This window comes from Barbus barbus (assembly GCF_936440315.1).
Source record: "Barbus barbus genome assembly, chromosome: 32".
Lineage (NCBI taxonomy): Eukaryota > Metazoa > Chordata > Actinopteri > Cypriniformes > Cyprinidae > Barbus > Barbus barbus.
Genome location: NC_136760.1, coordinates 18,164,425 through 18,186,841, shown reverse-complemented (window position 1 = coordinate 18,186,841; position 22,417 = coordinate 18,164,425). Strand labels below are relative to the sequence as shown.

The following is a 22,417-nucleotide window of genomic DNA, read 5'->3' as shown; positions in this document are numbered from 1 at the left end:
CAACAGTTGGTATGATTATTCGCAAATGGAAGAAACACAAATTAACTGTCAATCTCCCTCGGCCTGGGGCTCCATGACAGATCTCACCTCGTGGAGTTTCTATGATCATGAGAACTGTGAGGAATCAGCCTAGAACTACAATCTTATCAATGATCTCAAGGCAGCTGGGACCATAGTCACCAAGTAAGCAATTGGTAACACAATACGCTGTGAAGGACTGAAATCCTGCAGAGCCAAAGGTCCCCCTGCTCAAGAAAGCACATGTACAGGCCCGTCTGAAGTTTGCCAATGAACATCTGAATGATTCAGAGGAGAAGCTCTTTGACATCAACTCAACTCGCCGTGTTTGGAGGAAGAGGAATACTGCCTATGACCCCAAGAACACCATCCCCACAGTCAAACATGGAGGTGGAAACATTATGCTTTGGAGTGTTTTTCTGCTAAAGGGACAGGACAACTGCACCGCATCAAAGGGACAAGGAACGGGGCCATGTACCGTCAGGGCCAGGGAATTGAAGCCAAATAGGGCATTGAAAATGGGTCGTGGAAGGGTATTTTAGCATGACAATGACCCAAAACACATGGCCAAGGCAACAAAGGAGTGGCTCAAGATGAAGCACATTAAGGTCCTGGAGTGGCCTAGCCAGTCTCCAGATGTTAATAGAAAATCTGTGGAGGGAGCTGCAGGTTTGAGTTGCCAAACGTCAACCTCGAAACCTTAATGACTTGGAGAGGATCTGCAAAGAGGAGTAGGACAAAATCTCTCCTGAGATGTGTGCAAACCTGGTGGCCAACTACAAGAAAAGTCTGACCTCTATGATTGCCAACAAAGGTTTTGCCACCAAGTACTAAGTCATGTTTTGCAAAGGGGTCAAATACTTATTTGAGTCAATAAAATGCAAACCAATTTATAACTTTTTTGAAATGCGTTTTCTGGATTTTTTTGTTGTTATTCTATGTCTCACTGTTAAAATAAACCTACCATTAAAATTATAGACTGATCATTTCTTTGTCAGTGAGCAAACATACAAAATCAGCAGGGGATCAAATAACCCCCCCCCCCCCATATATATATATATATATATATATACTTGTATATAATTTATATTATAATTATAAATATAAATATTTTATATATAACTCTAACATATTTTTCCTTATTACATACATGTGTGTGTATTTATATATACATAACAAATATACACAGTACACACACATATAGTATGTAAAAATACATTTTTATTTTGAATGTGATTAATCGTGATTAATCGTTTTGCAGCCCTAAATTTTTTATGTTTATGTTAGTTTTAGTTAATTTAGTACACCAAGTTAAACTAATTCAAATGAGAATTGTTGGTAATGGCAACTATCTGCTTCAGTTATCGGTATTTTATTTCAAGTAACTTTTTTTATGGTTTTAGTCTCAGTTTTAGTTTTAGCTAACTATAATAACCCAACCTCATATAGTATTTCAAAGTTCAAATGGACTGATTGAAACCCAATTAGAGTGACCTTAACAGTCCTAACAATGCTCTTCTGCAGAGAGTAAAGCACACTTACCTTATGGGGCAGAAATAGGGAGTTGACACAGGAAATCAAATCTGCAGTGTCCTCAGCATCAGGCTGGCCACAGATAACAATCTACAAGAAAAATAAGAGACTGTTACACAGCACAGAACAACAAACTTGTGAGCAAAAGAAGCTGTATGAACCACCAAATGAACAAATGTGAAAAGAATGACACAGAAGAAGAAAGTGTCAGGACTGCGTGTATAGTGCTGTAATGAGGTGGGCAGGTGTGATATGGAGCGGGCTGCCCTTAGCAGGACCTCCAGCTTGTTATTCCTCCTACTCTGATGACTTCTCCGCCGGTGGTGAGCTCTGATGGCCATGACACATGTTCACATCTCATACAATTGTCCGGGAGCATGAGGAAACTTTGGAAAAATGCCCTGACAGGGAAAACTTTTATCCAGCAGTATCATTCTAGTTGATATGTGACAGATCCAAACGCTAACGGTCCTCATAGTGAGGACTGATGAGCTGGCTATCAATCCTACTGTATGCACCTTTATACCAGAAGCAGCAAGGGTCATACTGATATCCCAAAAAAGCTTAGGAATCATGGATCAGACATACAGGTACCTTTCAAAAGTTTGGGGTCAATAAGAGTCTTTCTTTCTTTTAAACAATACTTTTACTTTTACACAATAATATTATATAGCACAGCTGTTTTCAACATTGATAGTAATAAGAAATGTTACTTAAATAACAAATCAGTACATTAAAATCATTTCTGAAGGATCATGTGACACTAAAGACTGGAGTAATGGTTGCTGAAAATTCAGCTTTGCCATCACAGGAATAAAATACATCGTAAAAATATGATAAAATAGTAAACTGTTATTTTAAATTGTAATATTTAACAATATTACTAATAATTTTATGTATTTGTGATCAAATAAGTCCAGAGCATAAAACACTTCTTTCAAAAACATTAAAAAGAAAACTTTAAACTGACCCCAAACGTTTGAAATATTGTGCATACATACAGTATAGACACAATTTTTTTTTATATCTGAGCTCCTAACATTATTTGTTTATTACAGCATTAAACCTGGATGGAAATATCAATGAATACAAAAACCAACCAATGACCAGATGAATCCAAAACGTGATGCAAGGTACTTATTTCCAGTTATGTGACATAAGAACATATGGCAAGTCTGAGCAAAATCGTTCAGCGTGGCAAACACACTCAATCTACTCAGCATTTCCTGAAGGCTGATGCATTCAGAAGTGACAGTCCCCACCAGAGAGAAGTTCACTTCCAGGTTTCTAGAGCATGAAGTGAAGAGGTTCTTCAGTGGGACTTTATTACATCCAGCCATGGTTTGTCACCAGCATATGTTGTGTCTCGCTTGCTGATTTGTTGTTTTCCCCACCAGACTTTTGTGGTCAACCAGCTTCACTGGCTGGTTTTGACACCTCTATGATCAGTAGGGCCTTTAACTGAATCTTCCAGAAGGCTTAGTGTGGGCCAAACATGCCTAGGGAAGTTCAGGATGGCTCTCCAGATGCTGAGATCATTAAACTTGCGTGCACAATTGAGAGCTTCCTGTCAGGCTGTATTACTGTCCGGTACAGTAGCAGCAAAACATTGGACCGCAAGGACATGCAGAGGGTGGTGCGGTCAGCTGGATATAACACCGCGGGTGTATCAGTCCACCTGCAGGACATCTACACCAGATGGAACAGGAAAATCATTGAGAACTGAGTCTCTTGATCAATGGTCCATCCTCATCTCAGCTCTAACTGGAGTCTGCCTAATTTTAATTTAAAGCAAAAAGCATTGTTCACTAATTATTTACTACACTTCTAGATAATAAAAATAAATGAATCAATAATTTGTAAAAAAAAAAAAAAAAAAAAAAGTATAATAATGTGTTAATACATATTTAAATATAATAATAATAATAATAAATAATAAATATTTAAATAATATATAATAATAAATATATTAATATCAATATTAAAAATATGTAAAACAATACATAAATAAAAAGTAATTAATTAATTAGAACAATATGAAATTATAAATGAAAAATAATAATTATATTTAACATAATATTTAATATTTAATTTATATGTATTATTGTCAGTCCTCTGTCGTGTGTCATGTGTTCCCGTCTGATGTTTCCATTTTTGGTTTGTTTCCTGTCCTTGTTATATGTGATTATTAGTTCATTCTTGTCCAGCCGTGTTTGTCTAATTATCTATGATTATCCTGTGTATTTATAGTCCTGTCTGTTCAGTTTGATTTCGTCTGGTCTACTCGTTACTCCCCGGTGTTCCTGTCTGTGTCAGCCTTGCCTTGTCTTGCCCTGCCTTGATGTCTTCATTAAAGACTATTATTTTAAGTTACATCCTCATCTGCGTGTTCCTCGTTCCTCCCTGCTGTGTGCACCGTGACAATTATATTGAATTGTAAAATAGAAAATAAATAATTAATTATAAATTTATTATAAAATAAATAAATACTTGATTTAGAGCATTAATAAGTTTTACTTAAATCAAAAGAATTGAAAATGCTTAAAATATAAATCTTAGAAAGGGTTTATAAAACTAATCAGGAGCATATAGTGCAAAACTGTCAAGATTTGACTAAGAGCAAAGACTTGAAACCTGGCTTTGAGAGACTTGAGATTGAAATCTGACACTACCTTAGGGACTTGAGAACTAATTATTTCCTACACTTCTGGATAATAAAAAAAATAAACGAATAAATAATTTGAAAACAATATTTAATAATTATAATTATTATTAGTAGTAGTATATTATGTTTTATATATATATATATATATATATATATATATATATATATATATATATATATACATACACACATACATATTCACATCAACATAAATAAATACATAGGGTTAAAACAAACAAATACTTGATTTACAGCATTAGTAAGTTTTACTTAAATCATAAATATTGAAAACTAATCAGGAGCATACAGTGAAAAACTGTCAAGACTTGACTTGGACCAATAACAGGACTCGAAACCTGGCCTTGAGAGACTTGAGATTGGAATCTGACTCTACCTTAGGGATTTGTGAACATGTCCGTCTTATTGTAGTATTCACAGTCAAGGAGGCTTGAAAAAAAAAACATTTCATTGCCATTGCATCAGTTGGACATGATGTGACAAGTGAAACCGAACTTTTAAGCTTCATACTCAGTAGCTCTGGACCAGACTGCAGTTACCTGTTTGAGGGTGTAATGTTGGGCCATGACACTGCGGACCATATCTGGCAGGGCGATTGGCACCTTAATCAGTCTATCAGAGAAGGCAGTCAGTAATTGCTGTGAACGCTGTATCCAGTCCTGCCGGCCTGTGAGGTGGGAGAGTCGCTGCAAGTTCATGGCCGAGACAGAGTTCGCACTGGGTTCGGCACCGTCCTGATCTGAAAAAAAAAAGAAAAAGCAAAAAGACACAATGCCATTCCCATCAGATAACCAGTCCAGCGTAGCAGCCACATGTTTTCAAACACATTGATGTAAACAGTCTGGCTTCTAGAAAAAATGGCAACATAACATTGATGGTTCCAATATCAATTTAACTGGAGCACATTTATCAGGTTAAGCAGAGCTATAAGTGCCTGATATCACAAGTGAAGTGGCTCTAGAGCTGTGAGTTGATTTACTTTATCTGTTCTTTGTTTGTGTGTGTGCAAAGGGGGTGTTGGGAGTGGGTTCCCGTGCCTCGTGTCACAATTTAATGAGCAGATTGCATCTGGGAGCTGAGAGGGACGGAAGCGATGACTGATGAATAGCAGCAATGCCGTCCCAACTAAACTCATGCAGATGATATCAAGTAGCTTGCTCCTTAGAAGACACATGCACCACACATGGCCATTTACTGCATGCAAGTCATGTCCGAATGATTGTATTTACAAGCTGATCGCTCATGAACGGCACCACAAATCTGGATTTTCTTAAAGCTTGACAAGTTGGGAGTGTATTAGTTTACGAATTATGGTGGAAGAAAATAAGATTATGAAGGTTGGTGGTAAAATTGGTTTGTATAGCTTGTGTGTAGAGTGATAAAGCTTGCCAGAAAATACTACTAATTTATCTGGTTTATGAGGAGACCGAATATTGCGACCAAATTATATTTCCCAATGTTCCTTTTCTTGCAGCAAAATCATATATAAAGCATCAACTGCATCTGTAATGTGCATCCTTTGTGGTTTATTTTGTTGCATTTACTTTGCAGCTTCCCATAACTTTCTAAAACTTTCTGAAACTTTCTAACAATACACTATGTTAGAAAGTTTAGGGTCAATTACATATACATAATTATTTTTTTATTTATTTTTTACATTACATGATGAAAACTGTAGTTAGTAATGTAATCTAGGTTATTAATTTTAGGCAATGTATTCTGACTACTTTTTATCTAACTTGTTTTGTTTCCCAAACTAGGCTTAATTTTAGAATTGCAGTAGGTTTGTGAGTTGATAAAATGCTAATAATTAAACACTAAAAACAGGAATATTTAACTTGTTTACCTGCATGGCAATGTCACCATTAAACAACAACAAACTGTAAATATGCAAATGTCTAGTTAAATTATTGAAACATTAACTTCCTCAGAGATATTTCAATAAAATATTTAATGTCCAAGTGTTTTAGGCTAACAAAAATGTTTGGGAATCCATTTAAAAGAAGAATAAGGAGAATCAGTAAATTATCAATGATAAGTATCTGTGTGAATAAAATGTAATCATGTAATCCATGAAAAGTAACTGTAATCTAATTATGAGCATTATAAAATGTAATATACACTAATTAAGAGTACTTAATCTTTTAAACCTGATTACGTAATCTAGATTACATGTAATCAGTTACTACCCAGCTCTGGCAAGGATGCATTAAATTAATAACATATTAGCATAATGATATTTATATTATTAGATTTCTATTTAATAAAAAATGCTGTGCTTTTGAATTTTCTATTCATCAAAGAATCCAGAAAAAAAAGTATCACAGTTTCCACAAATATACTAAGCAACTGCTAGCAACAATTAAATTGATTTCTGAAGGATCATGTGACACTGAAGACTGGGGTAATGGCTGCTAATAAGTCAGCTTTATATATTAAAATACTAAATATTTACTGTAATAAAATTTCACAATATTATAGTTTTTACTGTGTTTTGATCACATAAATTCAGCCTTGATGAGCAGTCTTTCGGACTTCATTCAAAACATTAAAAAATCTTACCGAAGCCAAACTTTTGAATGGTAATGCAGCTTTTTAAAATGCCTCCCATCTTCATGTGGAAGTGAAAAAGCTAAATAAATTATTACTATGATCATTATCAAGATTTTCAAACTCATAATGTAGAAATTCCCAGGAGGACTTGAACACAGCTTTATAGGAGGTCAGTATGGAAAACAGGCTTTCTATGAAATAGAAAATACAAAACAAAAATCTTTGAAGGACTCGAGCCCAAAATAAAGAAACCCAATAGCTTTATTTTCAAAAAATCTAGTTGACTATACTGCTTGTGGTTCTTACAAAATGGCAAAGCTGACTCGTTTTGGTTTTGTCTACTTTGGGCAAGGCGTAAAATGTAGAGTGGCAGATGCTTTGGGAGGCAATCCGTCTTCCACCGACAGAGAGAGGTGAGGGGACTCGGTTCTGACACGTGACGGCACCGCATGGCTCCTAATGGAGCCAACTCTGCACGCTTGGCTCACTATATAATGGCCCAGTCACTCAGAAAAGATGAAAAATCTGTCTTATGTCCATTTTAATTTATCAGAAGCAACAACAAAAACATAACAGTTAGCTTTCTCGGCCCTCATCCATATCTCATTGGTGTCAGTGCCATTTTCACAGTGTCATCAGTCACGGCCCAGGCACGCTTGGTGCGACTATTCGCTCACATCAGCTCGCACTTCCAATTCCTGCGGAGAAAATATGAAGCCAAGCCATTCGGGACATTAAGCCCTGGCACTTATACACTTCAAAAGTATGTGTGCAGATCTTTTTCTTTTTTGTATTGTCGTGGGAGACAAAAAAAGAATGAAAAATCACTCTCTCATACCACTTCCATAGCAATGTCACGCGGAAGGTGATGAATGATGCACAGCATGAAATAAAAGGGATGTGGTGTTACTTCAAGGAAATATCAGTTGCTTTAACAAAGCAGGCTTTGATGTACTGAATCAGTCTTCTATATTGGTCAAGTTCTACCCAGAAACACGGAGATATTGGAATTCATCAGAAGACGGACTGGAAAAGAGATGGCGAGAAAAAGGCAGTGTGTTTGGACATTACAGCATAATAAAAGACAGTGACGAGGTTACGTAAGGACAGAATGGGGCGTTTTCAGCTGGGTATATCTGGCTGAAACAGAGTTACCCAGGCGAGGGTCCATAAGAGCGCAGTGTGGTGGTGCTATCAGCAGTGGAGTGATGCAGAATGTAGACTGACAGCTACAGATCTTCATCATCCTTTCCATGACTCATAGCCACCCACACATTCCCAAAGCAAAAAGCCTAGATCCATAGGCTTTCCACACCCTGAATACAGGGTACTCTTACACATGATGTCACATTTCTGCTCCTCACCCTGTTTGAGAGCTAACAGCAGCGTCGGATCCAAGGGGTCGCTGCAGAAGTAGCCGCTGCCCTGGGAATCCCAGAAGAGCTGATCCTGCCTCAGCTGGAGTTCTTCAGCCCACTGCAGCCAGCGGACCCTTTGCGTGGCCTCAAACAGGTCCAGCAGCCCACACACCACAAAGGCGTAGTCATCCAGAAAGCCTGCGATGGGAGATGCACTGGAGAAAACATTATAGAGAACATTAGCAGCAAAGGTCAAGAACTTATGTTTTTACACAAATAAAAATTCAATTTCTTATTAATGCTGGGTTGACCTGCGTAATAATAATGTCAGGTTAACCTACGCTGGGTTGATCGACGTAACTCTGGCATGCTGCCAATTTACCACAGAAATAATTTAAACTCCGAAAGAGCGGAAAACACATTTACATTGATACAAGTATCAATGAAAGCCTTTTATAGAAAAGATGAAGTGGGTTCACAGCAGGAAATCGAAACTCATAAACTCTATGGATAACCTGTATTCACTAAAAGCTACTTCCTGTGAATGAGTGAGACTTCCGATTCATTAGCCAGTGTAGGTAAACAACTACAAGAATAGCTGAATTGCTTACAACACAGTAATGCTTTAAATGTTATGGTTATGTTTCCGAATTGTGACTTTATTTACGTGTGTTATAGGTGCGTTATGTACGTAGGTATATTACTGAAGTGTGTAATTTCAGTGCAACTAGTCATATTACAGAATTGCAAAAATAACAACCTGGAAGGTTGAGCTATGAATTTTTTATTAAAAATTACATATATGTGACCCTGGACCACAAAACTAGTCATAAGGGTCAATTTTTTTAAATGAGCTGAGCTGAATAAATAAGCTGTCATTGATGTATGGTTTGTTAGAATAGGACCATATTTGGCTGAGATACAACTATTTGAAAATCTGGAATCTGAGTCTGCAAAAAAAATATTTTGTGTCTTATGTTTTGTCTTATATGGTAAAAGTCATTAGCATATTACTAATCAACAACTAATCTAATTTCTAAAAAAAATAATTTTAATATATTTACAGTAGGAAATTTACAAAATAACTTCATGGAACATGTTCTTTACTTAATATCCTAATGACTTTTGGCATAAAATAAAAATTTATAATTTTGACCCATACAATGTATTGTTGGCTATTGCTACAAACATACCCCAGCGACTTAAGACTTGTTTTGTGGTCCAGGGTCACATATATGGATGAATCACTCACAATAAGATCAATAAAATGCATGGATAGGGTGAAGTTCCGTCATACCAAGTTAATTAATTGCTGAACAAGCAGGGATTATTGACGCCATGCCACAAATGCAATCTATAGAGAGATGCCTTTGACCTGAAATACTTTATTACCCCAACACAGACTCAGGATGTACACTGAAATTAAAAAGTAAAAAGATTAATCTGAATGAGCTTCAGTGATATTTCAATCATGACATTCTATGGATGGATGTAAGCTTTAAGTCCTTTGAAAACCAAAGGAAGTCGTTTTTTTCCCTGAAGTTCTCCTAAACTTACTTGTCTAATAAAATAAGAAAGTGGGGGCAGAGCAGTCTCTGTTTACTGAAAGTGAATCATCTTCCTCACCGAAGCACAGTGCGAACACAAAATAGCCCGATGGAAAAAATACACATCACACACACTCACAGGGTAGTTACATCATGAATTACAGGCTATTTCAGTCTATTACAATTGCACATGTCCACATGGTAATTTTTTCTTATTTCACTGAGCTTCATGTTGATTTGCTGCCAGAATTGGCTGTTGCAATCCATGATATGAAATCGGAGGGAAATGTCAGGCCCCGTTGGCTTTGTCTGTCGCTCCACTTCTATTATTAAAAGGAAAGAAAAAAAAATATTTCCTTACAATGAAAGTGATAGTTCCGCTTATATTGTATGGAAAAAGGGAAGTTTGGAATTATATAAATGAAGAAAAAAAAAGACATTTTTTTCATGAAGATTCAGAAGATTAAACAGTCAGTAAGTATGACATGCTCTACCAAAATTAGTGGGGCGCCACCTTAAGATGCAAAAGCTAAGCTCTGTGCATTGACTGAAATGCATACAAAGACATTTAGCAGGACCTTTGTGTTATAAAAGCCATTTGAAATTCCTTTTGAGGTGATAGTCACCCAATAAGATTGTAAAAGTCTTTGAAGTTTAAAATAAATTTGATTCAGATCGCATCAAGGCCCTTCAACCCTTGTCCTCAGACCTTTGAACAGAGGTGGCACTGTGGCCAGATGAGTGTGAGGAAACAGATAGTGACAGGTCTGAAGATACCACAGTGTCCGCAGCAGGACGGACAAGACGGATCTAACGCTGGGAACTTAACCTCTATAGTTCTTAGTTCAAACAACTGACATTCCAATAGATAAAAAAATATCATGAGGTGCCTGTGAGAAGAGTGCCCTCAACATCTGACCCCTACCATGTCATTGCCTCAAGCTGTCAGATCTAATGCACTATTCAAATGTCATGTACAATAAGTGCCAGGTGAATATGGATACAAACCTGGTGACTAGGTACTAAACATTTGTTTGAACCCAAGTAGGTCTATAATTCTTGGAGAAGTCTGTCATGTCAGTGACAGTATCTCAGATGGAAATGTGAGCACAAAATGGTAAAATGGGTCTAGATGGTTATGACATCTAAGTGAAGTAAGTGAAGTGACATACGGTGACCCATACTCGGAATTCGTGCTCTGCATTTAACCCATCCAACGTGCACACACACACCGTGAACACAGAGCAGTGGGCAGCCATTTATGCTGCGGCGCCCAGGGAGCAGTTGGGGGTTCGGTGCCTTGCTCAAGGGCACCTCAGTCGTGGTATTGAGGGTGGAGAGAGCGCTGGACATTCACTCCCCCCACCTACAATCCCTGCCGGCCCGAGACTCGAACCTTTGGATTACGAGTCCGACTCTCTACCCATTAGGCCACGACTTCCCCTCTAGCAGCAGGAGCTAAACGGTCCATGCTAACTAGACCTTCATTGGACCATGAGGCAAGTTTCTTTTCAGGTATTCTTCACCCACAGCTGGGTTTATGGGTTCAGAGAGAAATATGACTCCTCTGTTTAGGTTTCTTCTCAGTAAGACAACAAAACAAATCAGCCTGCCAGTCAATTTTTAATGAACAGCTCTCCCTGGATTTTTCCATTCCCTCCTTCTCGTTCTCTGTATTCTCAACAGGTGATACAGTCTCTTCAAAGTGCAACAAAACCACATCATAACTTCCACACAAACCTGTCAGAAGACTGAAGCTATAAAAAAGACCCTAACTTCTATCTATCTCAGGAGCCAGAAGGCTTCTTGTTCCAAACTGATAGATCTGCTCACAATGTAGTGTGATTTTTATACAGCTGAACAAGATTTGGACCATTTGCCACATTCTTTGGAATAACAGCACAGCCACTGAATGGTTCATGAATAATTCACCTGGCACTGCATTTTTACCTGGCCAAGATACTATAGCATATTTCTTCTATTACAATAAAAGACCCTTAATTCCATTTGAGAGCTACAACAGTCAGGTAACCTGTCTCGTTCTTATCAAACATTCATGCCAGATTTCTCTCTAAATGTTTTCACTGCATGGCACAGGGCTCTTAGTTAAAGGATTAGTCCACCCCAAAATGAACATTCTGTCATAATTGACTCACCTTCATGTCGGTCCAAACCCACATGACTTTCTTTCTTCCGCAGAAGACAAAAGCAAAGGCTGTTTTCCATGCTCTTTTCCAAGCAATTACAATTAACAGGGTCTAAAGATTTCAAGCTCTAAAAAGCACCGTAAAAGTATAATAAAAGTGGTCCATATGACTCACACTCTATATTCCAAATCATACGATAGCCTTGAGAGATGAAAAGGTAATATTAAGAAAATCTTGAACTCACCAAGGATTGTTGTCATGATAGAAGTAGCTGATGTCTGATTTGTGAATGAAACCTTCTTTTGTATTGAATCGATTCATTTGGTTCACATAAACAGTCTGAACGATTAACTGGAAGGGAACATTATCTGTGAATACTGTAAATTTAAGACTATTTCTATTTAAATCTATTATGGTGCTTTTGTGTCCTTTACTGAAGCTTGAAAGCTTTAACCCCGATTCACTTTAACTGCACGTAAGTACAGTTTTTTTTAGAATTTCTGACAAAATCTTAAACGGCTTGAGGATGAGTAAATAATGAAATGTTCATTTTCTTAGAACTGTCCCTGTGGATGGATGTGGAACATTAAAAATAAGGAACAAAACAAGATAGTAGTTCCTCTTGAATGGATGAAATCAGGTGGCCAGAAACAACTAATTCCCTAGTAATTCATCTTCTTGCTGAGATGCTTGGTAAATTATTCCCTATGAGGGAAATCCTCCAAAGGAAATTAAAAATAAACCGATGCAGATTTTTTTCAACTCCCTTATGCAAACAGACCGGAGCAGAACTGCAAGAGAAGAAACATCCTACGCTAAATTCAAAGCATAAAGGCCAATCAGATGATTACAGAGGAAGTGCTCCTGATTAAACATTATGTGATGTGACAACATGACAAAGCTATTTCTTCATTATGCCATTGCGGAACACTCAATGAAAAACGTCTGAAAACAGCCAATTGAAATCAGTTATAAATGGTGTGTAGGTTAACTCATAAAAATGATCAGCGTGACCTGAGAAGCATACTCAGCAGTGTGGGATGGCCGATGTGTTGACACAGTGTGTTAATGAGAGGTACAAATGAGAGGTTACCCCAAGAATGAGGCCAGTGAATCTGTGGTCGATTTCATACGTGAAAAGCTTTGTATTGTGCAGATTCTGGGTCATTTCTACATCGGCAGGATATGTGCCAAGGCAATTAAGACCTGGATGCAAGACAGAATGTGTGCTAGTTTTCTTGGCCTACTGTAAAGGCACATACACCCTCATTATTATCAATGTTATTTTAGTAGCATTTACAAACTATTATAGAATTTATTAAGATGTTAATTAGTTTTTCAGTTTTCATTTGAATGTTAGCTAGTTTCAGCAATTTTGTTATGGCCTTGTAATTTTTATTATTATTTTTATATTTCTATTTAAGTGTCATTTATTTTTATTTCAGTTTTACAAATTTTAGTACTTCAACTTAAACCTAATTAAGTTAGTTAGTAGCCAAAACAGCATTTCTAATTTTCATTTAAATTTAAGATTTGAATAGTTTTAAGCTTAATTAACAGCATCCCTGAATGATAATAAGTTAAAACATCCCCAATCACCCTTTCTATATTCTCCAATGACAAACTTGGCAAATTAACATCACAATTAAAATTGCCATTTTAAATAGTCTTTTCCCTTCATAATGATGGGAAATTAGACTGAAGCTAACAAACTAGCTGTTTATAAACTGTAACTGTTCTTATATAAGCCTCTCTGCTTTTGCAGGCTAAATACATATTTTGGAAAAGCAGAAAATGTTCCTTACACTTGCTCCACCTCCATATTATTTCCACGATAACAGGAATGGAGAATCCTCTGGCCCTCTTCGTCCCACAGGTGTTCTTGGAGAAAACAAGCTGCCCGCTCAGCTCTTTCCAGCAGAGCCTTGTCGCCCAGCACGGCTCCGACACGTGCAAACCCGGACAGCATCAGCCCTGACCAAGCATATAAATGGAAGTGGACACAGATTACAAGCTTTGGAAAACCGGACCGTGTTCAATTTAGAAAACAAGTTTCTTGGAATGACGAAGCCATTTTCTGTCTGTGGTTTCTCCAGCAAAAGTACTTGGGCAAACAACCTGCTTATGTAAAACTTTCGGGAAGAGTTCTACCTCTGAGATAATGAAACTCCCCCAACAAGAGCAAAAAACATTTTGATAAAGTTGAAATAGGTGCCAGCCAAGCTTTGAAAGGAGACATTAAGACTATAAGATCTAAAGTACAATGTGTTCGGAGGGCCGGGGATCACTAACAATAGTTCTGTCAGCCCTGACATGTCTCACGGTTATGCAAGTGGGCCTATCAGGTTTGATTAATGCGAAGGGTTACTCTGCAGGTAGCAATATCCAGTCTGTATGAATTAAGAATGTAATGGAGCGTAGCTCTGGAAGGAACAGTTTCATTAAACAATGTCTCAGGCTTTCTTTAATTAAGATATCAGCTCATTAGTCACTATTCTTCGAGCGCTTTTGTCAGCCAGAGCTCCAAAGGGGCCTTGGCACCCTACGAAGGCTTTGATATCCTTTCATTAAAGACAACGAGGGCAAAGACCACAACCCAAAGGTCCCCTCTGTGGGCTTTTAAAGGCTTGGCACCACATCTAAGCACCCCATGAAAGAACTCCAACATTATAGTGCTGCTATTAAAGCAAACTCAGTCAGGAAAAAAAAAATAAAAAATTTAAGGAGCTTGTTGAACACTGGACCTTGTTCGCAAAACGAAATCAATAAAATCGCAAGGATAGGAAGGGGGTACATATAGCTTGGGGGGATGCAAGCATTATGAATTTTTTTCATGCCTCAGCCTCTCATTGATTAATTGATGGCTGTTTCCATTTCAAAACACTCTATGAAAAGCAATTAACTCTAATTAGAGTCTTTTCCTGGTTCAGTGCTCTGGGATTTCCAGTAGTATATTACTGGCTGACAAATTTACTTTTTTTCCAATCAGGATGCGGGAAACTTACCGTTCCAGGAAGCTAGCATTTTGGTGTCCAGGTGAGGAGGTGGGCGTGCTTTTCGCACCTCGGCCAGCTTGGCCCTCGCATCGGACAGCAGCTCGGACAGTCTGTCCACACTGATGCCAAAGTGAGTAGCGGTCAACTCCACTGAGTAACGCACAATCAGCACATTTTGACCCTGCAGCTCTCCATGGGGGTCCTACAAAAACACAAATCAGTAACAAAGTAACAAATCAGTAAATGCACATAAAAATAAATTGGCATTATAAAACCTGCTTTGTTCACAAATTAGGTGTTGTATACATTAAATGCTAACCAATGAATTTCATTCATTCTACTAGAACGTACTTTTTCGACATTAGTGAAGTAAGTATCAGCGCAGTACCAAGCTACTAGACAAAACTGCGAATTGGAAATTAAACCTAATTTGTGTTATGGTTTGTGAAACATTATTAACTGGCTGTTCATTCGACAATGTGCAGTTAAAGATATTTGCAAAGCTCTTCTTTTGTAATAATATTATAATAATTATTTTAGTAGTTAAAGGGTTACTCCACTCCAAAATGAAAATTTTGTCATTAATCACTTATCCCCATGTCGTTCCAAACCAGTAAAACTTTGTTTGTCTTCAGAACAAAATTTAAGATATTTTGGATGAAAACCGGGAGGCTTTTAACTGTCCCATTGACTGCCAAATAAATAGCACTGTCGAAGTATGAAAGACATCACCAAAATAGTCCATCTGCCATCAGTGGTTCAATCTGAACGTTATGAAGCGACGAGAATACATTTTACACAAAGAAAATAAAAATAATGACTTTATTCAACAATTTGTCTAATCTGTCAGCCGTGCCACACGAATACGCTGTTTTCGTTCAAATCAAAGTGTAAAGAAACGTAGAAGACATATCCGTACAGAACAGAACAGCGTACACAGTTTGTGTCCAGCGGATATTCTCCAAAATGGCGCTACGGTGATGCAGATGAGACAAATTGTTGAATAAAGTTGTCATTTTTATTTTCTTTGCATACAAAAAGTATTCTCGTCGCTTCATAACGTTCAGATTGAACCACTGATGGCAGATGGACAATTTTGGCGATGTCTTTGATACTTTTCTGGGCCTCAACAGTGCTTTTTATTTGGTAGTCAATAGGACAGTCAAAAGCCTCCTGGTTTTCATCCAAAATATCTTTAATTGTGTTCCGAAGACGAATGAAGCTTTTACTGGTTTGGAACGACATGGGGGTAAGTGATTAATGACAAAATGTTCATTTTGGGGTGGAGTAACCCTTTAAACTCTATATTTGCAAATAATTTTTTAGAATTATTTGAGACATTAGTTTATTTTTGTATATATCTTTTTTTCATTACAGCAAGGGAAAAACAAAACATTTTGTAAAGTAATGGAAGAAACGGGTAGCTACACATAAAGACAATTTTATACGCATACTTAGAAAATTAATCCAACTTAATATAATCAACTTAATTTTTTGATACGTAAACATTTTTTTCAATGTTGTAGCCAAGAATCTTTCTAACATGATTATAAAGGTTCTGGCTCTCATAAAAACCTCATATTCCCAAACCTGAGCGGGTTCCACGTTGCCTTGCTCTTTCACACCATAATGATGCATGAAGATATCCGCCTGTGTTGTGCCTCCTGCGGCGCCTTCCACGATGTCAGGAAGCAGCTCTCTGATCTCTCCTGCTGTCCACACACAAAACGCTCCCTCTCTCTTCTCAGTGGATTCCACCGTAGGAAAGGAATCTGCATCCTCAGCGCTATAGAAGCCGCCAGACTGCAGAGGGCAGCACAATGCTCATAATCAAATGTGGTTTATTTATTTTTTTGCCACTTGTAAGCTGTTTTCGAAGGTACATTGTGGTTTCTTGGGGGGATCATTACTTCTTGGCCACAAGTTATCTTGCTAAAACATGTTACTTTACATAACTTCAGCACACAGTGAACCTCTGGTTGTTATTTAAAGAATAATAAGAAGGGGATGATTTATAGTACAGAGAGAATGTGAAGGTTTCAGCTATATTTTGTATGTGTTTGTGGGGAAAACACTGACCTCTAATGTAACTCTCACAACAAAATATGACAGATAAATAAAGGGAAGCATTGTTGGTACCTAATTACTCCATAAATTTGAGGGGGTTTAAATTGTGTGTGTCATCAAACTATTCATCATCACAAGATGGCTGGCACCCTGTGCTGGATAGTGGATGAGGGTTGACCTCAAAAAGTGCTCTGACCTAGGCGATTTTTCAGTGCTTTTGTGGGTTGGTGCTGATTCAGCATGACTGATGCCAAATGTGGGATCTAATGAGAGATTAGATGTGAGACTCAAATGTGGTGAGTCTAAGAAGACTCACCTTGTCACTTAGGTCTCTGGAGACGTAAAGCAACACGTCACGAGCCACATCTGCAAATAGGCGTTCCCCAGACACCTGCAGAGATCAACAGCCATAATAACACCACACCCAGCCAAGCCAATGCCATATATATAACTAGAAGCTTTTAGCTGATTGTTATACAAATCTTAAAATCATCTTAAAAGAACAGTTCACCCAAAACTGAAAAAATGCCAAAAATTTACTCTCAGGCCACCCAAGATGTAGATGAGTTTGTTTCTTTATTAGAACAGATTTGGAGAATAAAAAAATCCCATTACATTACTAGCTCACCAAAGGATCCTATGCGGTGAATGGGTGCCGCATAAATGAGAATTCAAACACCTGATAAAAGCATCACAATTATCCACAAGTACAAAAAAAGTTCATCCACTGTTGTCCTCTCACATCAAAATCCATCCACGTATTTGTCTAGAACTGTTTTATACTGTTTTCTCTTGTAAAGCTTGATCAGTGCACATTTCTCTCCTGATTCAGATGAGAGGACTTTTCACTGGAGAAAGCATATAATATTAAGAATAGAAGACTAGTACTTTAGCCAGAAGCAATGGTTTGAACTTAAAAACATCTTGATGAATGCATTACAAACAAACAGCAAATACAGTTAATTAATGGAGTGGAGTCATGTGGATTATTGTGATGTTTTTATCAGCTTTTTGCACTGTCATTCTGACGGCACCCATTCACTGCAGAGGGTCAATTGATGAGCAAGTAATGTAAAGCTATATTTTTTGATAAAGCAACAAACTCATCTACATCTCGGATGCCCAAGGGTAAGCAAATTTTCTTTTTTTGGGTAAACTATTTCTTTAATTTGAGCATTTGATAGATAACCACAGAATAAGCAACATAACACCAATAAAGTACTTATTTTGTCTACAAACTCCAGAAATACAGAACAGTGTTTCATTATTACTTTCTGGACATAAGCGATTATCAAGAGAGATAAGAAGCACAGAAAATATATCCTATATTAAAACATATTGAACACAAAGAGTACCCCCACATACATATTCCCACCTGGTAAGCAGTGATATAGGCCACAGCAAGCTGGCCTTGGTCATATAACATCTTTTCAAAGTGAGGAACATGCCAGGAGGTGTCTGTGGAGTATCTGTGAAAGCCCTGAAAGAAAGAAGAGAATTGTGTTTGGTTATGCAATTAAAAGGGAAGAACTGATATGGTCGACACAGGTTCTGAATACACAGTTTTTGCATGTCACCTGTGCCACATGGTCATGAATGCCCCCCAATGCCATCATTCGGAGAGTGTGAAGAGCCATTTGCAGTGCTTCTGCTCCCTCAGAGTTGACACGATTTACTGCCCAAAATGACATCAGGAACATCAGGTTCACTGGAGAAAGGAAAAACACAAGGCCATTCTACATTATTAATGCAGATGCATATTTGACAGGTAATTAACTCACACAAGACAGGTGGTCAACAGGATATTGTGTTTACTCGCTTTGTGACTCTGTTCTAATAACAAATGAATGACAGACTGTAAATATTGTACAGGTTTTAGTGATAAATCTTTTCAGTTCATTCCAGTGTTTTGTTTACCTGGTGAAGGGAACTTCGGAGCCTCTCGAAAACCTCCATAGTCTTCCTCATATGAGTGAGCCAGCTGCTGGTAACATCTGTTGGCAACATCTGGACCGGATGGAAGAGTTTCTCCAGGGCTGGCAGAGATTTCTGTCCCCTTCCTGAGGGCTTCCAGTACTCTCTCTCCACTAGACTCCAGGGTTTCTCTGTTGCTCTGCCACTAAAACATACAGTATGAAGGTACTCAGACATCAGAGCACCACAGTACATGGTTTTCAATCTTTGGATGCCATTGTCAATAAAGCTATATATTTTGATGTATAAAGACCCATTTATACTGTGAAAATATATTATGCATACAATATTATTCAAAAGTTTTTGAAGGAAAGTTATGCTTATGCTCAACAATTATTGCTCACTAGGGGGCCTTAGAATACAGGGATTTAAGAAAGTAAAAACAGTAATAATGTTAAACCTTCTTACAACTTACAATAACTTTGTAAATTAACTATATATTCTGTTTTAACATATTTTAAAATTTAAGTTTAAAAGCTGAATTTTCAGCAGCCGTTAGTGCCACATGATCCTTTAGAAATCATTCTAATAAGATGATTTGCTCATGTGCTCCATGAAAACTCCCTTATTATTATTATTATTGTTAATGTTGAAAACAGTTACTGCAGAAACCCTGAATTTATTTTCCAGGATCCTTTGATGAATAAAAAGTTCAAAAGAACAGCATTTATCAGCAACAATGTAAAAGTCTTTACTGTCACTTTTGATCAAGTCAATGCATCCTTGATGAATATTAACTACTTAATTAATTGTTAAGTATTACTTTACTTTTTAAAAACTTTGAACAATACTGTACATATTAACTATTATCTAATAAATATTTACTTTCTATTAATTTGATCTCTTAAGACTACTGTTAGATTTATAAACCTAAAGAAAAACACAAAACTAGACAATTACTAGAATAAAATAATGGTAATAATGTCCAATTTGTTAAATGGTAACTTATTTTGTCTTTATATTATTATTTTTATTATACTTAGCAGCCTCTTGTGGCCACCTGACCACAGTTTTGAAAACTGACTTCCCCTGCTCACTAGGGGGCCTTAGGAGATTTAGGGGAAAAAATAATAAGTAGATAAGTAATCCAAATAATCAATATATAATATACATACAATATATAAATAAAAAAAATCATATTATGTAATATATATATCTTCCTATATCTATCCTTCCATAATAATAATATAGCAATATCTTGAATATATTGATATTAGTATATATATATATATATATATAAAAAATATTGCTATATTATTATTATTATTATGTAATATATAATACAAGGATACATACATGAAGAAGTGTAAAATATTCCAAAATATAAAAAACTTCAATCTTGGCTCCTACTTGTTCTATAATTCTTAAAAGCACAGTTTTCAGTCCAGGTCTTCTTCCACTGTCTCTGGGTGGGAAGTAAGTGCCACCTATGAATGGCTTGAGATCTGGTGTGAGCCACACACTCATTGGCCAGCCACCACCACCACTGGTTGCCTGGGCAGAAATCATTCAGCGTATTTCAATTATACATGACACTTTGTAAGTTATGGCATCGACAACACATGAATTCTACTGGTCCAAACCTGCACAAATGTCATGTAAACTTTGTCCACATCAGGTCTCTCCTCTCTGTCCACCTTTATGCAGACAAAGTTCTCACTGAGGATTTTTCCAATCTCCTCATCTTCAAACGATTCTCTCTCCATCACGTGACACCAGTGGCAGGTGGAATAACCCACTGTAAGCAATAATCAATGGTAAAGACTGAAATATGTAGGCTTGTGCGTTAAACAACATTAACAAAACATGGATCCAACAAGTATTCTTTCAAGTTACCAGAAAGAAAAATGGGCTTGTCTTCACTTTTCGCTTTATCAAAGGCTTCTTGTCCCCAAGCATACCTAGTAAAGAAAAAACACCAGAAAATAATTTTAAAAAAATACATGGTAAAATAAATCACGCATTATCTAAACTTGGTTTGTATTTAAGTCAACACAAATTATAGTATAAAATATTAACGTTTTATTTAAGTGAAAGTGTTGACAAATATTTGACAAGACATCACAGTATAATTTATATGCAATTAAATTTTGTGTAATTCTATTTATATTATTTAAAATTCAATTTCCATGCATTATTAATACACTAATACAGGGTACAGGTATTAATACAAGTTACACTACAGTAATACAGGAGAAATGCAGGGAAGTTATATCAGGAATTGCAAGTTTTACAAAGCATTCACAGAGTGCTTATTGTTGACAGTTTCTAAACTGACTTTGTGTTTACAGTAAGCCTAAAGATCTCAGAGCCCCTCACCAGTCCACAGGGTTGTGTGCATGTTGTAATAGATAGGAAGACTTCTCTTTACTCAGGCGATTGGTGTGTTTAATCTTTAATGTGTCTGGTCCATCACTCCCAGATGCCATGCTGAAGAAAACCACTCCAGAAGACCTAAAACAATCATAGGACATATCTGTGGTGAATGAAATCAATAGAGTGCCACCTTAGTAAACAGGGCCCGAAAAAAAAAAAAAAGAATGGTTTAGAATGGTTTTGGGAACTTTTCAGGGGGTTGTCCAGCTAAGACCAGCTTAAACTGGTCAGAAAACCAGTTTAGGGAAGGATATGCCAGCTTTTATTTGTAAACAAACTTTGGAACAGTTACAACTGAATAATAGCAAGCGTTTTACTGCATATAAACAATGGCGGTGTCTCAAAACGTATTAAGCTACCTGTCTAGACAGCATTTTTGTATGAATTCAACATTCTTATTTGCCCTAGACAGCATTTTGGGCATCAGCTTACTAGGTTTTGAACATATAATCGTTTTGTAATATATAATCAAGGTCTCTGTATTAGCTCCAGTGCTAACGAAGCCTGCATCGTTTTATAATCGGTTGTGCAAGCACGCGATCAGACATGAAGCACTTAGCATGACGGTGTCAGAGGTCAGTGCCTACCTGAAGCTGTCCCAGGACAATCTGGTACTGGCAAGCACTGACTTCTGGCTAAACAGGAGGGCTTGTAGTAGTCCAGAGCACCGGCTGTTATATAAAGTATGACTGTCTTTTCGCAGAAGGGACCTGGTGAAGAGCCTGGCCTGTGCGATGTGTTTGATGCTGGTTGATAATGTAGACCATGCGAAACCCAGTCTCAGCATCATAGATCCGCACCGAGCAGCCCGTGGAGCGGATTCACGCAGTGCACTGTCAGTGGAGTGACCTGAAACTCATGTTTGCGCCACTAGATGTCGCACTAGATCTGCTATAAACAATATCAGCAAAACAAAACTTTGGTCTACCTTTAGCATTTTTACCTAACTGATCTCTCACAGTATAATTATTTATTTAAAATTATATTTAATGGAATTCCAATTAAATTAATTAAATTATAATGATGTATTATCTCCGTGTATTGTGTTTTCTTAAAGCTGTGGAAGAGAAAATAAATAAAGGGCTATTTTATGAATACCATCGTTTATAGTACGCGAGTTTTAAAAAGTATAACAGTTCATTTTGCATTTAATACAGGTTTGGAA

At 37.1% G+C, this 22,417-nt stretch overlaps 1 protein-coding gene across 1 annotated transcript in view; it reads right to left on the bottom strand.

Moving 5' to 3' along the window:
- Positions 1 to 22,124, bottom strand: part of spata20 (spermatogenesis associated 20) — a 40,690-nt gene extending 18,566 nt beyond the window's left edge. The window contains exons 1-15 of the mRNA XM_079388973.1: positions 21,840 to 22,124; positions 21,196 to 21,330; positions 20,713 to 20,777; positions 20,460 to 20,614; positions 20,227 to 20,370; positions 18,820 to 19,021; positions 18,480 to 18,610; positions 18,278 to 18,382; positions 17,219 to 17,293; positions 16,426 to 16,638; positions 14,845 to 15,037; positions 13,645 to 13,813; positions 8,152 to 8,360; positions 4,774 to 4,973; positions 1,561 to 1,641 (exon numbers count right to left, since the gene is read on the bottom strand). Coding sequence (XP_079245099.1) covers positions 1,561 to 1,641; positions 4,774 to 4,973; positions 8,152 to 8,360; positions 13,645 to 13,813; positions 14,845 to 15,037; positions 16,426 to 16,638; positions 17,219 to 17,293; positions 18,278 to 18,382; positions 18,480 to 18,610; positions 18,820 to 19,021; positions 20,227 to 20,370; positions 20,460 to 20,614; positions 20,713 to 20,777; positions 21,196 to 21,330; positions 21,840 to 22,042 — 2,280 coding nt within the window. The 5' untranslated portion in view covers positions 22,043 to 22,124. The remainder of the gene's footprint in view (positions 1 to 1,560; positions 1,642 to 4,773; positions 4,974 to 8,151; positions 8,361 to 13,644; positions 13,814 to 14,844; positions 15,038 to 16,425; positions 16,639 to 17,218; positions 17,294 to 18,277; positions 18,383 to 18,479; positions 18,611 to 18,819; positions 19,022 to 20,226; positions 20,371 to 20,459; positions 20,615 to 20,712; positions 20,778 to 21,195; positions 21,331 to 21,839) is intronic.
- Between the last annotated feature and the right edge of the window lie 293 nt (positions 22,125 to 22,417).